This window comes from Hippocampus comes, unplaced genomic scaffold (assembly GCF_001891065.2).
Source record: "Hippocampus comes isolate QL1 unplaced genomic scaffold, H_comes_QL1_v1.1 scaffold174, whole genome shotgun sequence".
Taxonomy (NCBI): Eukaryota; Metazoa; Chordata; class Actinopteri; order Syngnathiformes; family Syngnathidae; genus Hippocampus; species Hippocampus comes.
Window position 1 is genome coordinate 4,023,106 of NW_017805983.1, and position 19,977 is coordinate 4,043,082.

Genomic DNA, 19,977 nt, shown 5'->3' on the forward strand with positions numbered 1-19,977 from the left:
TGCTTTCTCCATCGGCATGCTGAACAACTGGTTAGCACACCCGCATCACAGTGCAGAGGTCGTGGGTTCAGTTACTGTGTGGAATTTGCACGTTCTCCCCGGGCCGGCGTGGGTTTTCTCCGGGTACGCCGGTTTCCTCCCACATTCCAAAAACATGCATAAATCTCCCTATGTTGTTAATTTGCCACTCTGAAAGGGAGCCTTTCACTTTTAACTCAATGGCAGAGACTTTTTGTTATACATGATAAATGATCACTTCGATATCAACTGTAGCTGAAAATAATGAGGGACACTTTCAATACATATAGAAATCCACATCGGATATCATCAAATATAAAATATTTATTTCACATCCTTTGCTCTTTGCAAAATCCAAACCATTTTATTGAGTGGTATACGGTACTACAATATAACAAACTGCAAATTTCAGACAAATCATTAGACATTCAGCCTGACACGTGACAAACCGGGTTATCATTCAGCATTTAGCAAAGCGGCATTGTTGGAGTGGCTGGATGCAATGATGTGGGTTGAGGACCATTGCTTCATTATGTACACAAATGCCGCACCAACATCTTTTCCTCTCCACTTGCCCAGAAACCTGGACACACACAAACAGTGAAATGTATGTGAAATTGTGTACAGAAGACAAGCTTAGGTTATTTGAAGTACTGTAGCATGTCTGTATGAATGGTGAAATTGTGCATGTATGCACACAAGGTTGCAAGTGAGGTAGTGCTCCTACTAATCCAGCAGATGGTGGTGTTGTTAAACAAACAAACAAACAAACAAAGGAATACATCAATAAATAAAAGCCAGTTCGGCCGGATAGAATCCATTTACCACATCATTTATGTTGTTTCTTTACAGTATGTGTTTTAACAATGATACAGAGTAGTACAAAAGTAATGTCTAACTAAATTGTCCCTGTACTTTCCATGCTCATTGTGGTGATGCAGTGCGTTTGCCAAACGACTAACTGTAGTCATGGATCTTACGAACCAATTTTTTATTTTATTTTTTTACGAGGCTTGAAAATTTCTGCCTAGCAACAAGTCCCCGTGCCAATCTTTATGCCGTGGCCATACAAAAGAATGTGAGCAGTTTTGTGGATCTCACTAGCTGGAGCTGAAGTCGTATTTCTTTTGTGAAGTTTTAGAATGAATCACATACATTCTGTGGCCGCAGCACTGAGCTATAATCTTGTTGTTGACCAAAATGTAGCATTTTTAACTGCATGGGCCTTTTCAAAAATCACCCGTCAGTTTCTGTTCTTCTTTGCCCTGGGGCCCACCCAGCCTGTGGACTCATGGTAATGTGATGAGTTTGGCTGCATGTCAGATTAGCGTGACTCATTTTTAGAAGCCGTGGACTGCATGGCCAACATCATCGAGCACCACCCCCCACTCCCATTAACAACCCCCTCTTCTCCCATAGGAAAGGGGCTCCCTAACTAATCCCTTGTTTTCCCCTTGAAGAACCCTCCCAAGTATGGTGGCGGCTCCATTGGCCCGCACCTGGAGGGACACAGTTAATCATGTCATCTACGGGCTGCGGTTCGCACTTGGCATGATAACACTCCTTTGGTTATGTGATCTGATCACGAGTGGGCAGCCGGAAATACAAGTGCGAATGCATCCCAACACACTGAGGATGTGTTCAAGACCGGACATCTGGGGTGGTCAGGAAGGAATGTGACCCTATCTGCAGACCGGTTTGGACACACACGTCTTTGCTTGCAATGAAGATCACCTCTGGAGTGTGTATGTGTGTGTGTTTTGCAGAAAGTTATTGTTTTTGCCACTCATCCTGGAACTGGTACAGTACTGTGTCCAATGTTAGAAATGACTCTTCCAGGCCTACATTTCATGGGTGCACTATAACATGAAATTTCCTCTCTTGGTCTCTCTGTCTCTTAAAGTGACTCTCCGAAAATCTAATTTAGCTATCTCTTTGGTGCAAGATGGAGTCTTTATTTTGTCTTTGACCTTACCTATTCTTACCTATAAAGGTTGATGTAATGCTTTATTTGCTCTTTTCCTTGTCAGTCTCCAAAAGATTCACCTCTGCCAAGAAAAAGAAGATTCCATTTTTGTATTGTTTGAATATGACACCACAATGTTATGTTTATTCCATGCAGTGGAGCCTTGGTATCAAATATGCCCCAATTTTCATACGATTCAGTATTTGGTTCATACATCTTCTAGAATCTTCAGTGATGGTAAAAATAGTTGGTTAATGTTTATTCATACGTTTCATTGGTCATTGATATTCATTTCACATAGTTTTCTTGATGTTAAGCTTTCGTTATTCTGTATAAAAATATATGTTGGAGTATCTGAACTCGATTAATTTGGATTTATATTATTTCCCATGGGAAATATGACTTCACTTTTCATAGTATTTTGGAATGGCTTAATCCCGAAAACCGAGGTTCCACTTACACACAGAGCAATTCTGCAGGCACCCGCGCATACATACGTTTGACCTCTAGTTTGCAGGAGACGGTGGCCTCTCCTTGATCATTCTTAGCTCTGCACGTGTACACGCCGCCATCAAAGCAGCACGGCTTGCGGATCTCCAAGGAGCAAATGCCCTGGTTGGAGAGCTGACGAAACTTGGGGTCGTCACCGATCACCATCTGGTTCTTCAGCCATTCGATCTTAGGCTGCGAGAAAAGAATAAGAATGAGCCTCTATCATCTCACAAATTCAGGACGTGACAGTTATAGTTTGGAGGCCAAGTATCTGGCTTGGCTTCCACTATTCGAGCCCCATCGGTCCTTTCTGAGCGTGAGTGTGCAGTCGAGGGACAGTAACTTAAAACTTTTCCTGACATTCGGTATGCACCACTCCAGGTTTCAGGGTGCATTTCTAGTTGAGCCTCAGGGTCTGACTTCAACCAAAGGGGTCCTGCTTATTATATTAGAGCAAAGGTCATGCTTTCTCAAACTGCTTGCCTCAACCTCTTTGGACAACACTCAGACCTTAGTGTCCGTTTTATTTTTGGGATGTTCGGGAACTGACAAAATGTACAATGTTATGACACAATGAGTAAAAGGATAGGACACAGTTTGTTTTCATATGTTGCTTAAAGTAAGATTGCAGTCATGCGTGAATGCTTTTCGTCACTCAGATTTGGTGGGAGATGAGGGATGCAACATTGTGACATGAACACCAACACCTCAGGCAAACTACTAACTGCTGTTAGTTCAACAAACAGATTAAAATCATTTTTTGAGTGTAAGTCATCAAACTCTTCCTTTAAAACACAATGGGTGATGAGCAGTGGCGATTCGGTGTTGCTACAGTTAACGTGAAAAAGTAACCCAGTTACGTTACTGATTACTTGCTTTAAAAGGTAACTTTTAGTCACTCTAGCAAATACTTGATTTTAAAAGTAAATAAGTACTGTACTATAACTGGAGTCAGATTACTTGACTGCAAAAAGTAGCGAGTTAAATTAGTTGTTACTAGAAAATGTGCACAATTTGGAGAAACGCGTTACTTGGTAACGCTTTACCGACACAGCTGGTGGCATGTAATATTGGTTTGGCCAAAGCACAGCACTCTTTTCAAACATGTTTGTTAATCCCAGTCATGGTTTTTACACTTCTGCCGACAATGAGTTTCGGCACTGAAAGACTACGAGATGATACAACTGTCCGTGAGGAGGGTTTTACCTTGAACTGTACATGAAATGGTTCTACTGCTCTTATTTTGTCGACAATCTCGTTAATGTGCCACCAAGTTTCCATCGCACTAAAATGTGTTTGGGGTTAGAGGTAAATTCGCTGATAACTGTGCCACATGAAGGAGTGGGTGACAAAAATAGCAACCTCTCCGAACGGCATCTTCACAGCCGGACGAGAGACTAACTATTCTCTTATCTGTTTTTATCATTCGCGTCTTCCCTGCTCAGCTTCCAGCACACTACATCTCCATTAGTGACAGCTCATTATCAGAGATGCCTGCATACTTAGACCTCCAGGGCAGTTGTAAAGTAAGTCAGCTGGGAGGGGCAGTAGGCCCATAAACACATCATTTAATTTTGGTTAGTCCTATAAAAGGAATGAAATAAAATAAATCCCTTGACAGGCAATCGGTGGATACGGTTGCTCATAGCTGCTTATACGCAAGTGCTGTTGTTGCAGATTTCGAGCCAGCTGCAACTGTGACGTCTCCCACAAGATGCATTTAGATACAGCATTCATTGATGTTCATTCCAGGACCAGTGCGTGATTCGCCACTTGAATCAGTCCCAAACATAGAAATCCACTTGAAGGTGTGTGACGGGGCAAGCTTTGAATGCTCGGACGCACACATGAATGAAAAATAGAAACAGACACAACCCAGGTATTTGAAACACCGACTACTATTACACAGCAGGCCGGCCTTCCTGTTCCTGTAGTCTCTGTGATGCAGGACTACGAGAGCGCTCGAGGCATGCCGTGTTCTAAAATTCCACTTGGATTTGCCTAAGCACCACTGGTATGACTCTGCAAATGTGGTTGTCCTTGGTGAGAAGCCAAGGACGGCGAGAACACATAATCAGCTGCATTTCCACCACGGCCTGTCACCTTAAGCCGGCCGCGTCAGGCAGGCAACTGTAAAGATCAGTGGTGGATGCTGGTCTGTCAAGGAGGGGAAGCTCAATTTCGGCCTACATCATAAAATGTGTCCGTTCATTTATACGTGAATTCTACTCTCCGTTACTTTTCAAGAAAATGATTTGTGACCCTGTCATACCAACAAGGTGTCTTATGCAGGGACTTCACTAGTGTCCTACAACTACAGCAACTACAATAAAACCCACCAGAAATAAAAGATTAATTTGTCGCTTGTCGTTTTCAACAAAAAGAGTGTCGCTAAGATGATAAAAAGAAGTCTCCAGTTCAACTCAGAACAAAATGAGAATTGAAAAATGCTCCCACACGGATGCCTACACCAACAGATCGGTGATTGGCTCATTTTGCTGTCAATCAAAAAGAGATTCAGCCTCAGACTGATCATCCAATCATCATGCAGAAAAGCTCAGCGTCCGGTCCTGCCGATAAATGCCCACTGTCCATAGACTCCCAGAGACGCTGAGCGTCTGATGGGCGGGACAAAACCAGCATTTATCCAATGACTCGTCTCGTTTCAATGCATTGGGACAACCTACACTGAACTCTCGAGACGCCCAGCGTCCGCGCAGTCGACGTTTAGCATCCACACAGTTTAAAGCACAGTGAAGCTGCGGGAATGAATGAGAAGAGAGTCGCGTCGTAACCGGTAATAAGAAGCTGATTCGGAACAAAAGTTGAGCGCGTTGTAGCACATATTTAGTCAATGACATGTACACACAATTGTATGATCACTTATTTTTTGGACGTTTTAGGAGAAGCTGAGCTTCCCTTTCAGTCTTAGAGCAATCGCCTCTGGTAAAGATATGTTTCACCAGAGCGGCATCAGCGGCCATCAATAATGCCAGACCCATTGAAACGCGAGGGGATCATATCAGCACGGGCCTGCCCTGGACCACGCTGAGTATCTCATTCAAAGTGGCACAATGAACAGATTAAAAGTCATTTTGTTTGGATACACAACCCCAGTGAAAAGGACACACTTGGTCATGCTGTCAAACGTGTGTCCAAAGTTTCAATGGGAAGTTAAACTTGGGAATTTTAAGAAATAATGGGAATTAGAAACTATTGATGGGAATATGTGGAAATTAACTGAGGGTAATTTATGGAAAGAGACCATAAAATATAAACATTTTGTTTTAACATATTTAATTCTAAAAAAATTCCCCATTGGAAATGCTAATTACAATTTGCAACCCCCGTCCAAACATTAGACTGGTGCGCTACATAAAATACTTTCATGAATGGTTTCAAATTGATTTAAGAGGACCCTGTAAACATCATATGGGACCAAATTTGAAAGATAGTAACATTTTAAGTTCTCATAAAAATACTGTGACGAGCATTGCAGAGCTCTAGTCAACCACAATGCATCTCACACAGCCTTATCCGATTGTTTATGATACTGAATGTGCCGAGAGCATAAAAGTAGTTCTATAGGTTGCTCATAAGGAGAGTTATTCTCAATGTGTACCCTGACATGTCTGACCTTGGGACTTCCACGAACAGAGCACAGCAGCTTGGTGGTGTATCCAACAGTAGCAGCCCTGTTGCTGAGCGGAGTGGTGAATTTGGGCGCCTCGCTGAAGTCATGTTCCTGGTATTCAGGAGGCTTGTAGATAATGCCTGAGAACAAAAAGACAAGATAACAATTAGTATCACGGAAAAACAATATCAGTTAAGATAAGAGAAGAAAACCTTTATTTGTCGCACAATGGAGAAATTCGCAATTTACAGCAGCAACATTTTGAAGGGAAGAAAGTAGAAAAACAAAGTATTTGCATGCACAAAATAAAATTTGAAAATGAACTGTACATAGTAGAGAATGCAATATAAATATAAAATATAAGATATAAGCATATATGCAACTGCATATATGCTGCATAAGGTGGCTGTGCTATTTAAAATGGGTGAGTGGGGGTGAGTCCAGGTTTTCAGGGACGTCTATTCAATCGTTAATTCATCTTTTCCAAATTGTGTTTGGTGTGGAAGAATGTAAGAGCTTACCATTTATCTTTTAATAAGAGGGTATGCATAATTGTGCAAGCACATTTGAACAGGGGTGTGTAGACTTTTTATAGCCACTCAACTAATACTGTTATACAGAATTGAAAAAAAGCACTGTACTCAAGAAGAAAAAAAATGACAGGATTTGGTCTTAAAGTATAAGCGTAAAGAGTCAAATGAATTTTTACTGTCAATTACATATTGTACAATACTCGGTTTGATAAGTTAGCACAAGAAAAAAAACCAAACATTTCTTAAGACCAAAAACTAGGTAACGTTGTCTCAAGCTATCAAATGCCATAATGCTATGCTTTGCTATTAGGCGTGGTCCCGTAGCTTTGCTAACGTTGTGAACTGACAAAAAAGAAAAAAGAAACATGATAAATTGGCTTAGGGTAACAATTGAAAATAAGAATACACCATACCAGATTTATATGGTTTTAAGATTAGAAGGGGAAGTTGTTAACGTAAGAGGCTTATGGTTTTTACGCACAACGCATTTTAAATCTTGTCGTAGATGACAAAATTTCAGCATTAGCATTTCCCACAAACATGGGCAATATCTACAGCAGTATCTTTCAACTTGCGGTTCACTTTACGTCTTTCTACATCTTTCACATCATGTCCTCATGAGCTGAGGTTGAAAAAAGTAATAGTGTGAGCCTATTTGGAAAAATCAAGGAGTAGAAAGTACAAATATTCAGTTCAAATACAGGGAGTAAAAGTAAAGATTTGTCAGAATTACTGAAGTAAAGTACGGACACCTGAAAATCTGTTTCAGTACAGTAATGAAGTATATGTACTTTGTTCCTCCTGACCACTGCTAATATAAGTCACACACACTTTGCTCTGCTTGCTTTTGTAACACTATCTTGAGTCTCTAAATTTACTCCTACAGTAGCTGCAGTCATCTTATATTTAAATAAGTGTCAAGGGCTTTTCTGCCCATAGAGTCTTTGAAGTAACTACATTCGCACGCTTCCAGCTGCTCATTAAAATAACAGCACTGGGGCGAGCACTCAGGCTGGAGCCGAATTGATGGCTTGGCACCTGTCTTCTGGATGGTGGCCACGTCCTTGGTGACAGCGCTCTTCTCACTGATGCCTACTTTGTTGACAGAAAACACTCTGAAGGCGTATGAGTTTCCCATGATGAGGTCTGAAATGGTGGCGGTTAGCCTGTGGTAGTGTTCCAACACGGTGAACCACTCCTGTGAGAAAGGATGGTAAACCCGGTCACACAATACGATCAAATTGTTTCAACAACACCCACTTAATGTGGTTTAGCTCTGGAGCTCATACCCCAGTCTTTGTGTCAGCCTTCTGGACAATGTACCCAGTGATCTCTGTGTTGCCATTATCTTTGGGTGGAGTCCATTCCAGCGCGGCATTGAAGCCCCAACAGTCCAACAGTTTTGTACTGGTGGGTGGACCGGGCAGCTCTGTCAAGACACCACCGGTTACATATGGATGACTACAATCACCGGCGCCAATGTGACTGTTCCCGTGAGGTCATCGGGTAAGTTGATAGCCTCTCTTAAATTTTATGTGACTGCAAGAATCCAAATTCTACCTATCAAGCACCGGTTTGGTCGTAAAATTAATGAGTTCTTCGAAAAATAGTCCTCAGGTTGTTTATTGCCACCCTGATGGAATTTACTGTAAAACTAAACACAGAAGAAAGAGAATTCCACGTTTTGTATTTAACTTTGCCTTACAGTCCGCTAGCTCAAAGCTAACAAATGATGGAGAATGGCATCGGCTGGCTAGTGAATAGGATCAGTGGTGCGATTGTTCTCCCCTTTTAAGGAACACATACGGTGGGGGCAAAACATGCAGACAGAAAATACAGTACACACAGGTATATATTCTCTATCCTCTGTGAAGAACAACTAATATTATTGCTGAAGATTTTTAATGTCTCCTCTGCCTCGATGTACATCAGTACGTCTGTATTATACTGCTCCCTAGGTGACTAAGGTGTGCACACAGGGAAGGAGCAGCATAATGGCCATTGAAAATTGCAACCTCACCTTTTCAGTGCGCTCACGTGTTCCATAAAATCAACACCAGTGGTCACTGATGTTTGCGCCAGTGCGATGTACGTAGGTTTTTGTGTGTGTACGTGTGTGTGGAGTATGTCCCATTAAAAGTGGTCATTCACCAGAATTTATTTTTGCCAGCGATTGCTCTATGTAAAACTCACCAACAATCTGAAGGGTGATGGTGGCTTTGTCTTCAAAGGAGTCCACCTTAACAGTTATCTCATAAACACCCGAGTCTTCCCTCTGAGCGTTGCGGATAAATAGGATGCTGTCCTTGTCACTATTCCTGATGTTGACCCTCTTTGGATCCAAAGGCTGACCGTCTTTCAGCCAGGACACCAAAGGTTTGGGCTTGCCCTGTGGAATTATAAGATAGCGAAGCAATGAGAACATATGAAGTGCCATTTTTAGGAGGAAGTTACAGAATATGCCGTTTGAAATTTGGACTCACAAGGAAGGGGATGACCAGGTTGATTTGCTCTCCAACTTGTTTGGCAAAGCATGTGCGGAGATTGCGAGGAATTTTGATCTTTGGACGGTCTGCAACACACAAGTCACGCAAGTTCATCTTGCATTTCCACCATCATCCGTTTTAATGTTCCATTCCTGTTCCCATCTGATCTGCTGCACTCTGCTTGTTGCATGAGTGACAGCCAGCGTGAGGGTCAATCACATGACAGCGAGTGGGCAGCGCAACTACATTTGCCAGGTGTGTTTTCACAGCAGGGTGCTGAGGGCTCTTGCAGACTCAAAATAACACTTGGACACGATCTATTTACATTGCTGGCCCAAGCTCTAAGACTCAAGATGCAAGTTAACTACAGTTGTTAAATTTTAACAAACCATAAATTATACTAACTATAAATTTATAGTGTCACAGCACTCTTATTAAATAATTTATAGTATGGCACACTTGAATATCTATTATGTTATGGTGACAACATTAGTACACAAAAGCTCTTTGGCCCAAATCCATTCGAGCATGAGAGTCAGAAAGCAACAAATAACCATGTAACCCAAAAGAAAATGATTAATTTCTCAGACTAATGACAGCTACAAATGTATGAAGGCAGCAGTCCATTATTGCCTGATACACAAACGTGTAGGCCTCCCAATGACTGGCCCTTTGAGTGGCCAGAACAGGTTATCCAACTTTGAGAGTCTTATTCACTTGGTCTGACATGCATGCTTTTTGAAGGTGTGAGCCACAGTTACACACGGCACTAGGATTTGCCCAATGCCCAAAAGTGCACGCCCGCATTACCTCGGTGGTTTCCCTCTTCTTATTAGGGAATGCTTGTTACACACAATTTTGAAGCAATCATACTTACAAGCTGCGGCTGGGGCTCCTTCAGGAGTTGGACCGTGCTCATTTTTCCAATCTCGTTTTTTTCGGGGGTGGAAATATGGCTTTTATTTGAATGACAAGGCGATCCATTGCTGAGATGGACTGCAAGCTAACCATCTCTAACTCTAACCCATGCACTACTCTGAGAGTGGGTGTATTTGGAGAGGTAGAGTACGCTCCACTCTCATTAATTTCAAAATGCAGCCAACACTCCCGGGTCAGAGCCGCTGTTTTTGGTGCGCTCTGAATAGCCAAATGGCAAATTTGAGCAAAGCTTGAAGTTTCCAAACAATCACAGAGAACCAGTGCACATTCTGAGTTTCTTTCCGAACGAGCCCTTAATGCGCAAGAAACTGAAAGAATCACCTGCCCCTCTTTGCCCTCACAAACACACACCGGGTACAGCACATACATGAAAACAGGAATTGTATTGGAACACAATGACTACTTACTTGTCAACCTAAATAAATAAATAAATTGCTGGAGGGGGGTAAACAGATTTCTGACAGGGCTATTGGCCCCCTTGCCCTGGTGTGGCACTGTGCATGCTCACAGTCAATAAATGTTGTATTGTTGTTCTTGAAAACATTTAAAACTACATCATTCCGTGTTAGCAAAGCAGTTAATACCACGTGATAATGAATTAATAGAATGAGGCACCATACAGTATCCAGGCAGAGACAAGAAAAAGGATGATGGCCCTTAAAATAGTTTTAGAGAGGGTACAGTTGTATATGAGGCTGACATTTGATCCCAAAAAAGAAAGATGTCATCACGTTCAGCTGATTCGAGCATTGCAGCGCTAAGTCATGACAGCTGGGAAAGCAAAGCCATTTAAAATGCTGTTAATAGAAAAAAAAACCCAGATGTTTGGATGGTTTGGTTTCGGCTGAATTTCAACAATAGCATCCCAGAAATCTGTGATCTATCTGTAGAGCTGAGAAGATCTGAGAAGCAAATCAGCAGGTTGTAACCAGGTCATGGATTTAGAATGTATTATCATTTTAAGCTATCAACATCCTGCCCGTCAATCTCCTTCTAGCATTTCAGATGCATCTCACACCATTCCTGAACCAATTTGTCTCATCGTCCTTTCCCTAAGATTTGACAGCTAAGATTTCAGCTCCATCAGGTCCACCTCCACTTTTGGCCCGAAAGCTAATCCCTGAAAATTGGCTTCCTTCCCAGCCCTCATGAAACATCCAGCCAGTGTTCCCACAAATTATCCATCGTATGCTTTGGTTTTTGGATAAACGTGCATCTGTGATGGGAGCCTATCTTCCAAGTCAAAATAAGAGCGTGTGTGTGTGTGTGTGTGTGTGTGTGTGTGTGTGTGTGTGTGTGTGTGTGTGTGTGTGTGTGTGTGTGTGTGTGGTGAGGAACAGCAGCGATGGCACACAGCTGAATTTAACTCTCACAAGCCAACCACAATCCATCAATTAGGCTCGTGTTTCGCACCGACGCAGTTCTGGTTACATGACCGCATTTCTCCACTAAATGTTCTTGTTTGTTTGCAGATATTTGAACCTTGATCAGGAAATGTGCTCAGCCACAAATAAGCTGTCCTTCAGAATCGGTAAGTGGCACATGGTTATGTGGTCATCAAGAAGAGAAGTGTATTCTAGGTATTCACTTGAAGGAAGAAGCGCTACACATATATAATACATACGGCCACCGACCTTCCCCCGGTCAGCGGGAGTACAGCATTTTCAAGAGGTAACTGCGAGCAATTTCTAATAATAAGAACTGTTTCTGCGTACTGCTTTCTAACAGTCTATCCACACTTATTCATGGCATTCAGAGTTCTTTTGAAGAGGAGCACTTTGCATTCATGGCAGCTACTCACCGATCACCTCGCGAATTGGCACAGCATAGGTGAGCGTGGCTGGCTCACTGCGGCCACCGGCGTTTATGGCCACCACGCGCACCAGCAGCAGGTCACCTGTTGTCAGATCCTTGATGCAGTAGCGGGTAGCCGGGGTCAACTCCTTGTTTGCTACCACCCAGTCCGTAGCTGCCGGGACATCAAAATCGGGTTGTGTTAGACAATCAGTAGACGCTGACAAAAACCAACCCTCTTTTGAAAGGGACAAATGATGGAATATTGACTTTTACTTACAAATACAATATTTTTAACATATAAATACAATATTTTATATATAAAAATATTTTACATAAAACTTAAAAGAACAAGAACAACAAGTATGCAACAAGTTAAATAAAACATTAAAATAATCTTAATAATAGTAAACACTTGCTGTGCACACGTTGGTCTCTCAGAGGCAGTGGGTGAAGATTAAAAATAGTAGAAGAAGCACCAAACTGTCTTCATTAAACTTGTTTTTCACAGATATGGAAGACTATATTTTTATATTACCCGCTTGTATGTTTTACTAAAGCGTTTGGGTGTGAATATGCATTATTTGAGGTTAAATCCCCTTGTGATGTTTAATGCAAATTTCCACTAGCCAGTGAACAGGGGTTTCCATTGAGTGCGAGAAATAAGTTGCCCATGTCCCAAAAACTAAGTGTGTGTTTCTTTATGGTGGGTGTTTAGTTTTATAACAAACTCCAACTGGGGCATCATTAAACAAAGCAAGCTCTGGGAGGGTAGAATAATGTATCATATGTTGGGTGTGCCACGTTGAAAGAGAATGAAAGGATCCCTAATTAAAGTCGGCTGTGACCACTCCCGCAGTGGCGCAGATGTCCCCCTTGCAGATCCACCGGCCTGCAAAATTATTGGATATTTTACCAAATATGTGTTACAGGCAAGTTACAACAACAAATGGAAGCCCTTTTAAATAATGCAGAATATCTCCTTTAGTGAGTGATAGCTTGGCGACATCCGTTTACAAACAACATACAGTAAGGATGACATTTTGGCAGCCATGACAAAACGTCATCTGAGCAATGGAGCATTCCTAAAAGAGGCATCAGGAGGTATGACAACTACCGCCTATAGCCCCCGACGCAGCTATGAGTCAATCTGACCTCTGACAACTGGAGGACAGGTGTGGCCTCACATGTGCTACCCACGCACGCACGCACGCACGCACGCACGCACGCACGCACGCACACACACACACACACACACACACACACACACACACACACACACACACACACACTTCCTGGAGCAAGTGAGAAGGCAAGCTTACTTCCATCTTTGCAGTACTCAACAGTGTATCCATCCAGGCCAGATTCTCCGATAGTGTCTGGCGTCTTCCACTTGACGGTGAGGCTCACCTCGTTCACGTCCTCCACAGATATATCCAATGGAGCGCTGGTTGGAACTGCTAATAAACAGTAGAAAGAATTCTGTTTATTAGTAGAATAATTATTTAGCAGTAATGGATGCTGAGTTTCAACTTCTGCAGGGTTGCTCGAGTTCTGCATAAAGAAACGCATTTGATCCCAACAGAGTAGTGTTTCCCAACATTTATTGAGCCAAGGCACATATTTTACATTTGGAAAAAAACTTAAACAAATATCTAAATAAAAATAAAAAGTGCAGTATTCCCAGAAATAATGATGGTCTCGTCTCAATTCAATCACAAATTTTAAATCTGGGCCTGTTTTGATATTATTCTGTTGTATGAATGGCAACATGTGGATAGACTGGTCCATTGGACCTTCTGTCATCTCGTGGAAAAGCATTTAATTGTTATTCATGTCACTACACGCGGCTGGCATAGATAGATAAACAAAATTAGTTGATGGACATTTTTGACCACCTAAGTGAAATTAGATACCATAATTGGATAATGTTCCACGGCCAAATAATGTTTGGTTGGGAATCATTGCCATGGTTCTTTGAATCATTGAATCACTCACCTGATTTGATCATAATAAAAGGACACACTTTTACACACTTTACCTGAAGGAGGTGGGGGTGTTGGGGCCTTGGGTGGCTCCTCAACTGGCGGTGCAGCTCCTGCTGGAAAAACAGCAGGTTAGCATTATGTACATGAGCTGCTGAAATAAAGCATATCTGTAGTGTCAGTCTGAATTGCTTTGCTTTGTTTACCATCTGGAGGTGCATCTGTAGCAGGGACTGTGACGTCGCCTTCAGGAGCGGCTTCAGCAGCTAGTGATAAAAAGCAGTCCAGGTTTGAACCGCGGTAGACAAGACAGAGAAAATTTCTCTTTTTTTTGTAAAAATATTCATACAGTAATACTTTCCATTCTATTTGTGTATATAAAGATATCTAGCTCTTATTCATTCATGTGCCGACATTTTAATGACATCAAATTGGATGACACTCTCTGTTGTTTGTGATGAAGGGTATCAAATAGTAACAAAGCCTGGTATGACATGGTGAAAAAGATAATTGTCGCCACGGTATAGAATATGTGTTCACACAAATTACACACGTTCAACCATAAACAATTAATTTGTGGCCACAGAGTGGGTAGAATGCAGACGCAAAATAAAAACAATGTTGAAATCATTACTTGACAGTTGGTACGAGGTGCAATGTTTTCCAGGCTTTGCTGAGCCAGGCACATATTTTACTTTACATTACAAAAATCTCACGGTTTCCTATTAAACGCAAAATGACAAAAAATGTGTAAAGACTGAGATCATGATGATCACATCTGAATTTACAATTTTTAAAAACTGAAATCAATTCCTGTTGAACACAAAGTTATTATTCTGGTGTATGAACGTCAACAAGTAGTATCTTAGTTGTACCTTTGGCCATCTAGTCGAAGAGCATTTGCTTTGCCCATCAATCCAAGTTTTTGTCAAAGATAAACATTATTAGAGGCTCGACTAGAGGACGGGGCTTATTGCACTTTCGAGCAAATTCAAGTTGTTCGAGGGAATAACATCAAACGTAGAAAGGAATATTTCATGGCCACATGATAACTATGTCGTGGCCACAAATAAAAAGTAATTTAAGTAATTCGAACACCGGTGGCACATCATTAAAACGCTTCACATTCCACTTGCCGTAGACTGTATTAAAATAACATGACTCACTATGAACAGGACAGTTTTTCTATAATGATTCTTTTTCCCTACGAGATTTTATTACCTTCCTCAGTACCTGAAGCGCTTTGTTCCGTCGCGGCGGGTGATGCTTCTCCCTCGACCACGGGTACGGCCTCGGCAGGTGTCTCCGCCGAAGCGAGCTCGGCTTTTGCGGCTGGCGGATCCGGCTCCGGTGCCTTCTCGGCCGCCTTCTTGGTGGGGGACTTCTTAATGGGCGCGGGCTTGCCTGGCATCGTGGAGACAGTCCTCTGGATGAAGGCGTCTGGTACCTCGGGGGTCATTTATAAGGCGGCCTGAGCTTGGGGACAAGTTTACTCCACCCATTGCCTCCCTGGTTTGTCTGTGCGGTGTCCACCCCCTCCACCACTGACAAGTTGTCACATCCATGTCGTGGGCTCGTCAGTTAACACGTTAGCGCTTTCATTTTCAGCACAAACATACATACAAACATGTATGCACATAGCTCCAAGTAAAAGTAATTTACAATTGTATATACATTGGGTCACAAATACAATAACCAGGGGCAGTGGGTGGCATGTGCGGCAACGCGTCCGCAATACGTTTAGAAAATGTTAAATAAAATGGTTTTCTATTGTGTCATGGCTTGTCATGTCAATCATTGGCGCTTGTACAGGGCCACTCCCGCTTTGTCGAGTCGCCCTGTGCAGAGGAGAATCAGGTTCAGGGTCTTAAAAGTTACAGTAAGTCACACTTATTTTTAACATGGAGAGGAAAAGGTCAAAGCCATGAGATGCCCACCTAAAGAAAAGAGAGGGAACAAGTAAAGGAAGACAGCTTTATTCTTCATGATTATGCTTCCAATTTGAAACTGCTGATGAACTCAAATGTCGTAATTATTATATATTATCTCAACAATCAAATCCTTAACATAAAACAAAACAGGCACGCTGGGAAACAAAGCCCAAAAGGCAAAGGGTCTTTCGCATAAGGAGCTATTCAAGCTAATCATTCATGGACAAACAAATTCAATTTCATTTCTGCCCCCCCCCACCCCCCCAAGTGACAACATGACATCAGCATGACAACCAACACAGCTATGAAATTATACATAAAATGACATGACTTTATTGTGTCCAGAGCTCCATGTTAGACATGTGATGCAGCCCGGTTACAGAGACATGACGCAAAAAAGCACTTCAGCCCACCTTAAAATCAAGAGCTCCTTCCTCTCACTGGAGGAAGACAATAAACCGAAACCAAGGCCCATTTTCTGCATTTTTCTTTAAATTTCCACTCTTTTTCAGGATTGTTGTCGCAGATGCACTGGTTATTTACAGTGTTTACAACAGAGATGTCATGTACAAAAGAGAAATCAATATTTACATATATTTGCATAAGAAAAAAGCTTTTAAAAACAAGGTGAAAAGAAGATTATTATTATTATCAGTATTTTTTTTTTTTTTACAAAACATGATAGGTCCAATCAAAGTAAAAGCTTTTGGAAACATGGGAAAATGGTGATCATTACTTCATCTCCAAACATTTCTTGTATGTCCACACTTTTCCACACTCATGAAATCACAGACATCTTCGCAGCCCACATGCATTAGTCTTGCAAACAGCTCTTCCACTTGACTAACCAACCGAAGGTCCAAACCATCATCGCCATACCCGAAGCCGTCTGACATCTGAGTTAGGTGAGCGGAAGTAATGAGCTGCTTCCGATGATAACTTGCTTTAAATTGAGGCCTCGGGTGGTAGATTCAAGAAGCTCGAAGGCAGCTTCAGGCCAGATGGGGCTTTCAGGCACAGGCAGATGTAGGCATCGCATCTCTACTTAAACCTCAGCACCTTGTTTGCAAAGTAAAGAAACCGGAGACAGAATATGTTGGAAAATATTTCTGGGGGTGGGGCGGGGGACTAAAAAAGGAGACTTTTTCAGTCATAAATCTGTGAAAAAGGAATGTCATTGTAGTGAAAAAAAGCAAGTAGCGAGAGGAAGGAAAAAACTTTGTGTGAAGATTCCGATGTTCTTAGATGAACAAAGCAACAAGGGCGGAAGCACTCATTTGTTTTTGGACTCCGAGGTGTTATAGGTGTATGAAATGAGACAATATTTGCTGCAAATGGCTGATTATTACTGAAGATGAGTCAGTATAAAACCCTACAAAAGATGAAATCCTCATCTATCACAAAAAAAAAGGTTTTCAAACGGCAACAGTAATTGTCTGTTTTATCAGGTTAAATAAACAAGCACTTTTGTTTCCACACTTCTGTGCCTTCACAATCGAGGTTCAGCAGGATGAAACCACTTCAACGAGGCACTGCACGTTTCACTTGTTTGACTGTGGAGTGGGAGCAACAACCAGCAAGGTGGGAGCCTGCTCGTGCTGCCACCTAGTGGTATTACTGCTTAACTGGAGCATTCTCCTTTGGACACGATGTCTCCTCCTTTGTCCAGTTTTCACACATTGGAAATAAAGTGCAATTTTGGCATTGAACAAAGTATGTGAGCATCCCTCACATCCATAGCTTCAGAAGGGGGAAAATGCACGTCGGGACTGGTTTTCATGCTTCTCGCCTCAGAATAAATCGATCCAGCTTCGGATGATCACAACGGCAATGTTTCTTTTTGCAGAGGGAGGCTATTGTCTTTCAAGTTTCTTCTCAGAGCGGATGTGGGCCGCCATCCCGCTCTGGCGACTCAATGCTGTTTGCAGACTCCTGCAGCTTCAGCAGCATTATCATCTTTGAACAGGGAAGGCAAAAACATAGTTGACGGTGTCAGGTGACTTTGCTTAGCTCTTGAAAAATTGTGTACATCTAAAAGAGAAAACTCACCAGCGGATCAGGCTCCAGCGAGCTGGGCGGAGGAGTGTCTTTGGGGGGCTTCTTCTCCTCGTTGTGCGGCCCTGTGCTTGGAGGAGGTAAGTGATAGAGTTTGGACTGGTCCTGCTGTGCGCTGGGCCAAGGGAGGGTCCCTCTCACCCACTCCACGGGATCCTCCCACACTGCCTTGTGGCCGTGCACCTGGACAACAAAACTCATGAGCATGTTGTCATGATCGCACTTCTTGCTGCAGCACATGCACGTGTGCCCACCTTGATGCCGTCCTTGGCTCCTTCCTGAAGGTACGGTATGATGGAGTGGTTCCACAGGTCAATGAACCACTTTCTGAACTCTGCCACTGACACGGGGCATGACAGGAAGAAGCAAGGGCCTGATGTGGGAGTGACACAATTGCTCATGAAATCATTCCTGTTTCACAATACAGTAATAAGCCTTCCATCACAGGTTCCATTTCACTAATTAGGATTTTGTTATTACGTTATTATGACTTCAAGATGGCTCCGCGAGAGTGGCTGCCTTTACAGCAGCTCCTGTACTTTTTGTTCTTCTTCTCTCTTCCTTTCATAACTTTGCTGCTGTAAATTGTGAATTTCTCCATTATGCACTTTGTATGCAGCGATGGCTGTTTGAAAGTGCTCTATAAATACAGTTGAGTTGAGTTGAGAATTATGAGACGAATAAAGGTTTTCTTATTCTTATTATTATCTTATTATTTTGATACAGTTCATAACGATTTTGCTCTAACTCTTGTTTCTAGGGCGGCTCGGTGGAAGACTGGTTAGCACGTCTGCCTCACAGTGCAGAGGTGTAGGGTTCAATTCCGGCTCCGGTCTCCATGTGCGGAGATTGCATGTTCTCTCCGTGCCTGTTTTCTCCGGGTACTCCCGTTTCCTCCCACATTCCAAAAACATGCATGGCAGGTTAATGGAACACTCTAAATTCTCCCTAGGTGTGATTGTAATCGTGAATGGTTGTTCGTCTATGTGTGCCCTGTGAGTGGCTGGCAACCAGTTCAGGGTGTACCCCACAGAGTGCCCGAAAACAGCTGGGATAGGATTGTTGGAGCTTGTTTCTAGCAGGTGTCGTCGTACTGTTGACCACTTGACGGCGGTTTACGTATTTAGCCTGAGATTAAATTTGAAAGAATGAAACACAAAATGTTTGAGCACAGTCTAGTTTTTGGTGAAGTTATTTCATGTCATCTGCTGTGATCCTGCTTTTTATGCCGATGTAAAGCAATGGCTGCAGGTTCATTTTGTAATGTACATTTTTAGACATTATTATTGATGCATAGTTTTCTTAGTTTGGAAAAAAACGTGACTTGTTTACTGTTAATACACGGAGGGATCGGAACAGTTACATTATACATTATTTTTGTGTTCTTAGTTGCTCTTGCCCTCTCTCAAAACATAATATGTATTATACAAAGCCTATGTAGGAATGGATGGATAGATGGTTTGTTATGGTTGTATTATTCCCAGTCAGCAAAGGCATCTGGCCCGGATTCGGCATGAAGCCGGCACAGCTGGCCTTGTGTCGGCACTGGCATAACGCATGTGGGCCGAACACGGCCCAGGCGTGGCAAAGGAGGCACTGGCTTGACTCTGGCAAACCAGATGAGGGCCAGTTGTGGCGTGAAGTATTTGGGCCAGAAATCAATTTCCAACTCCGGCCCGAATATGGCCAGCCAGAATTGAGCCACTCCTAAATGCAGTTTCAGATTTTTTTTTTCTACACACAGCCTTGTTTTACAATTGCACACCAATGCGGAATTCCATTCATCACACACGCGCGCACACACACACACACACACACACACACACACACACACACACACACACACACACGTGTGTGTGCGTGTTTTGCACACGCACGTCCTAATTCTTGTGCACGCTCGCAAGTGTGTTATCTGTAACCCTGTCATACCAACAAGGCGTTTTTCCAGGAACTTAACTCGTGTCCTACAACAACAGCAACTACAATAAAACCCAGCAGTAATAAAAGATTAATTCGTCGCTTTTCGTTTTCAACAAAGAGAGTGTCGCTAAAATGATTAATAGTCGTCTCCAGTTCAATTTAGAACATAATGAGAATTGAAAGTACTCCCACGGATGCCGACACTAAAAGATCGGTGATTGGCT

General features: G+C 42.4%; 2 protein-coding genes across 7 annotated transcripts in view; both read right to left on the reverse strand.

Annotated features, from left to right (window-relative positions):
- Positions 1-324: 324 nt before the first annotated feature.
- mybpha (myosin binding protein Ha) lies at positions 325-15,729 on the reverse strand. 6 transcript variants are annotated; one of them, XM_019890872.1, is made up of 13 exons: positions 15,081-15,729; positions 14,054-14,113; positions 13,904-13,963; positions 13,185-13,322; positions 11,870-12,037; positions 9,127-9,215; positions 8,837-9,032; positions 7,933-8,072; positions 7,682-7,841; positions 6,114-6,250; positions 2,482-2,668; positions 2,004-2,066; positions 325-601 (listed from the first exon to the last, which is right to left on the reverse strand). In XM_019890872.1, the coding sequence occupies exons 1-12, from the start codon at positions 15,304-15,306 to the stop codon at positions 2,026-2,028; spliced, it is 1,602 nt and encodes a 533-aa protein (XP_019746431.1). In that variant the 5' UTR covers positions 15,307-15,729; the 3' UTR covers positions 325-601; positions 2,004-2,025. The 6 variants fall into 6 exon arrangements, with proteins under 6 accessions (XP_019746431.1, XP_019746432.1, XP_019746430.1 ...); XM_019890873.1 differs by having other exon boundaries at positions 1,994-2,066; XM_019890871.1 differs by lacking the exon at positions 2,004-2,066 and having other exon boundaries at positions 13,185-13,319; positions 13,904-13,960.
- Positions 15,730-16,083: 354 nt separating this feature from the next.
- Positions 16,084-19,977, reverse strand: part of nav1a (neuron navigator 1a) — a 79,235-nt gene continuing 75,341 nt past the window's right edge. The window contains exons 31-33 of the mRNA XM_019890889.1: positions 18,088-18,206; positions 17,828-18,016; positions 16,084-17,734 (exon numbers count right to left, since the gene is read on the reverse strand). Coding sequence (XP_019746448.1) covers positions 17,654-17,734; positions 17,828-18,016; positions 18,088-18,206 — 389 coding nt within the window. The 3' untranslated portion in view covers positions 16,084-17,653. The remainder of the gene's footprint in view (positions 17,735-17,827; positions 18,017-18,087; positions 18,207-19,977) is intronic.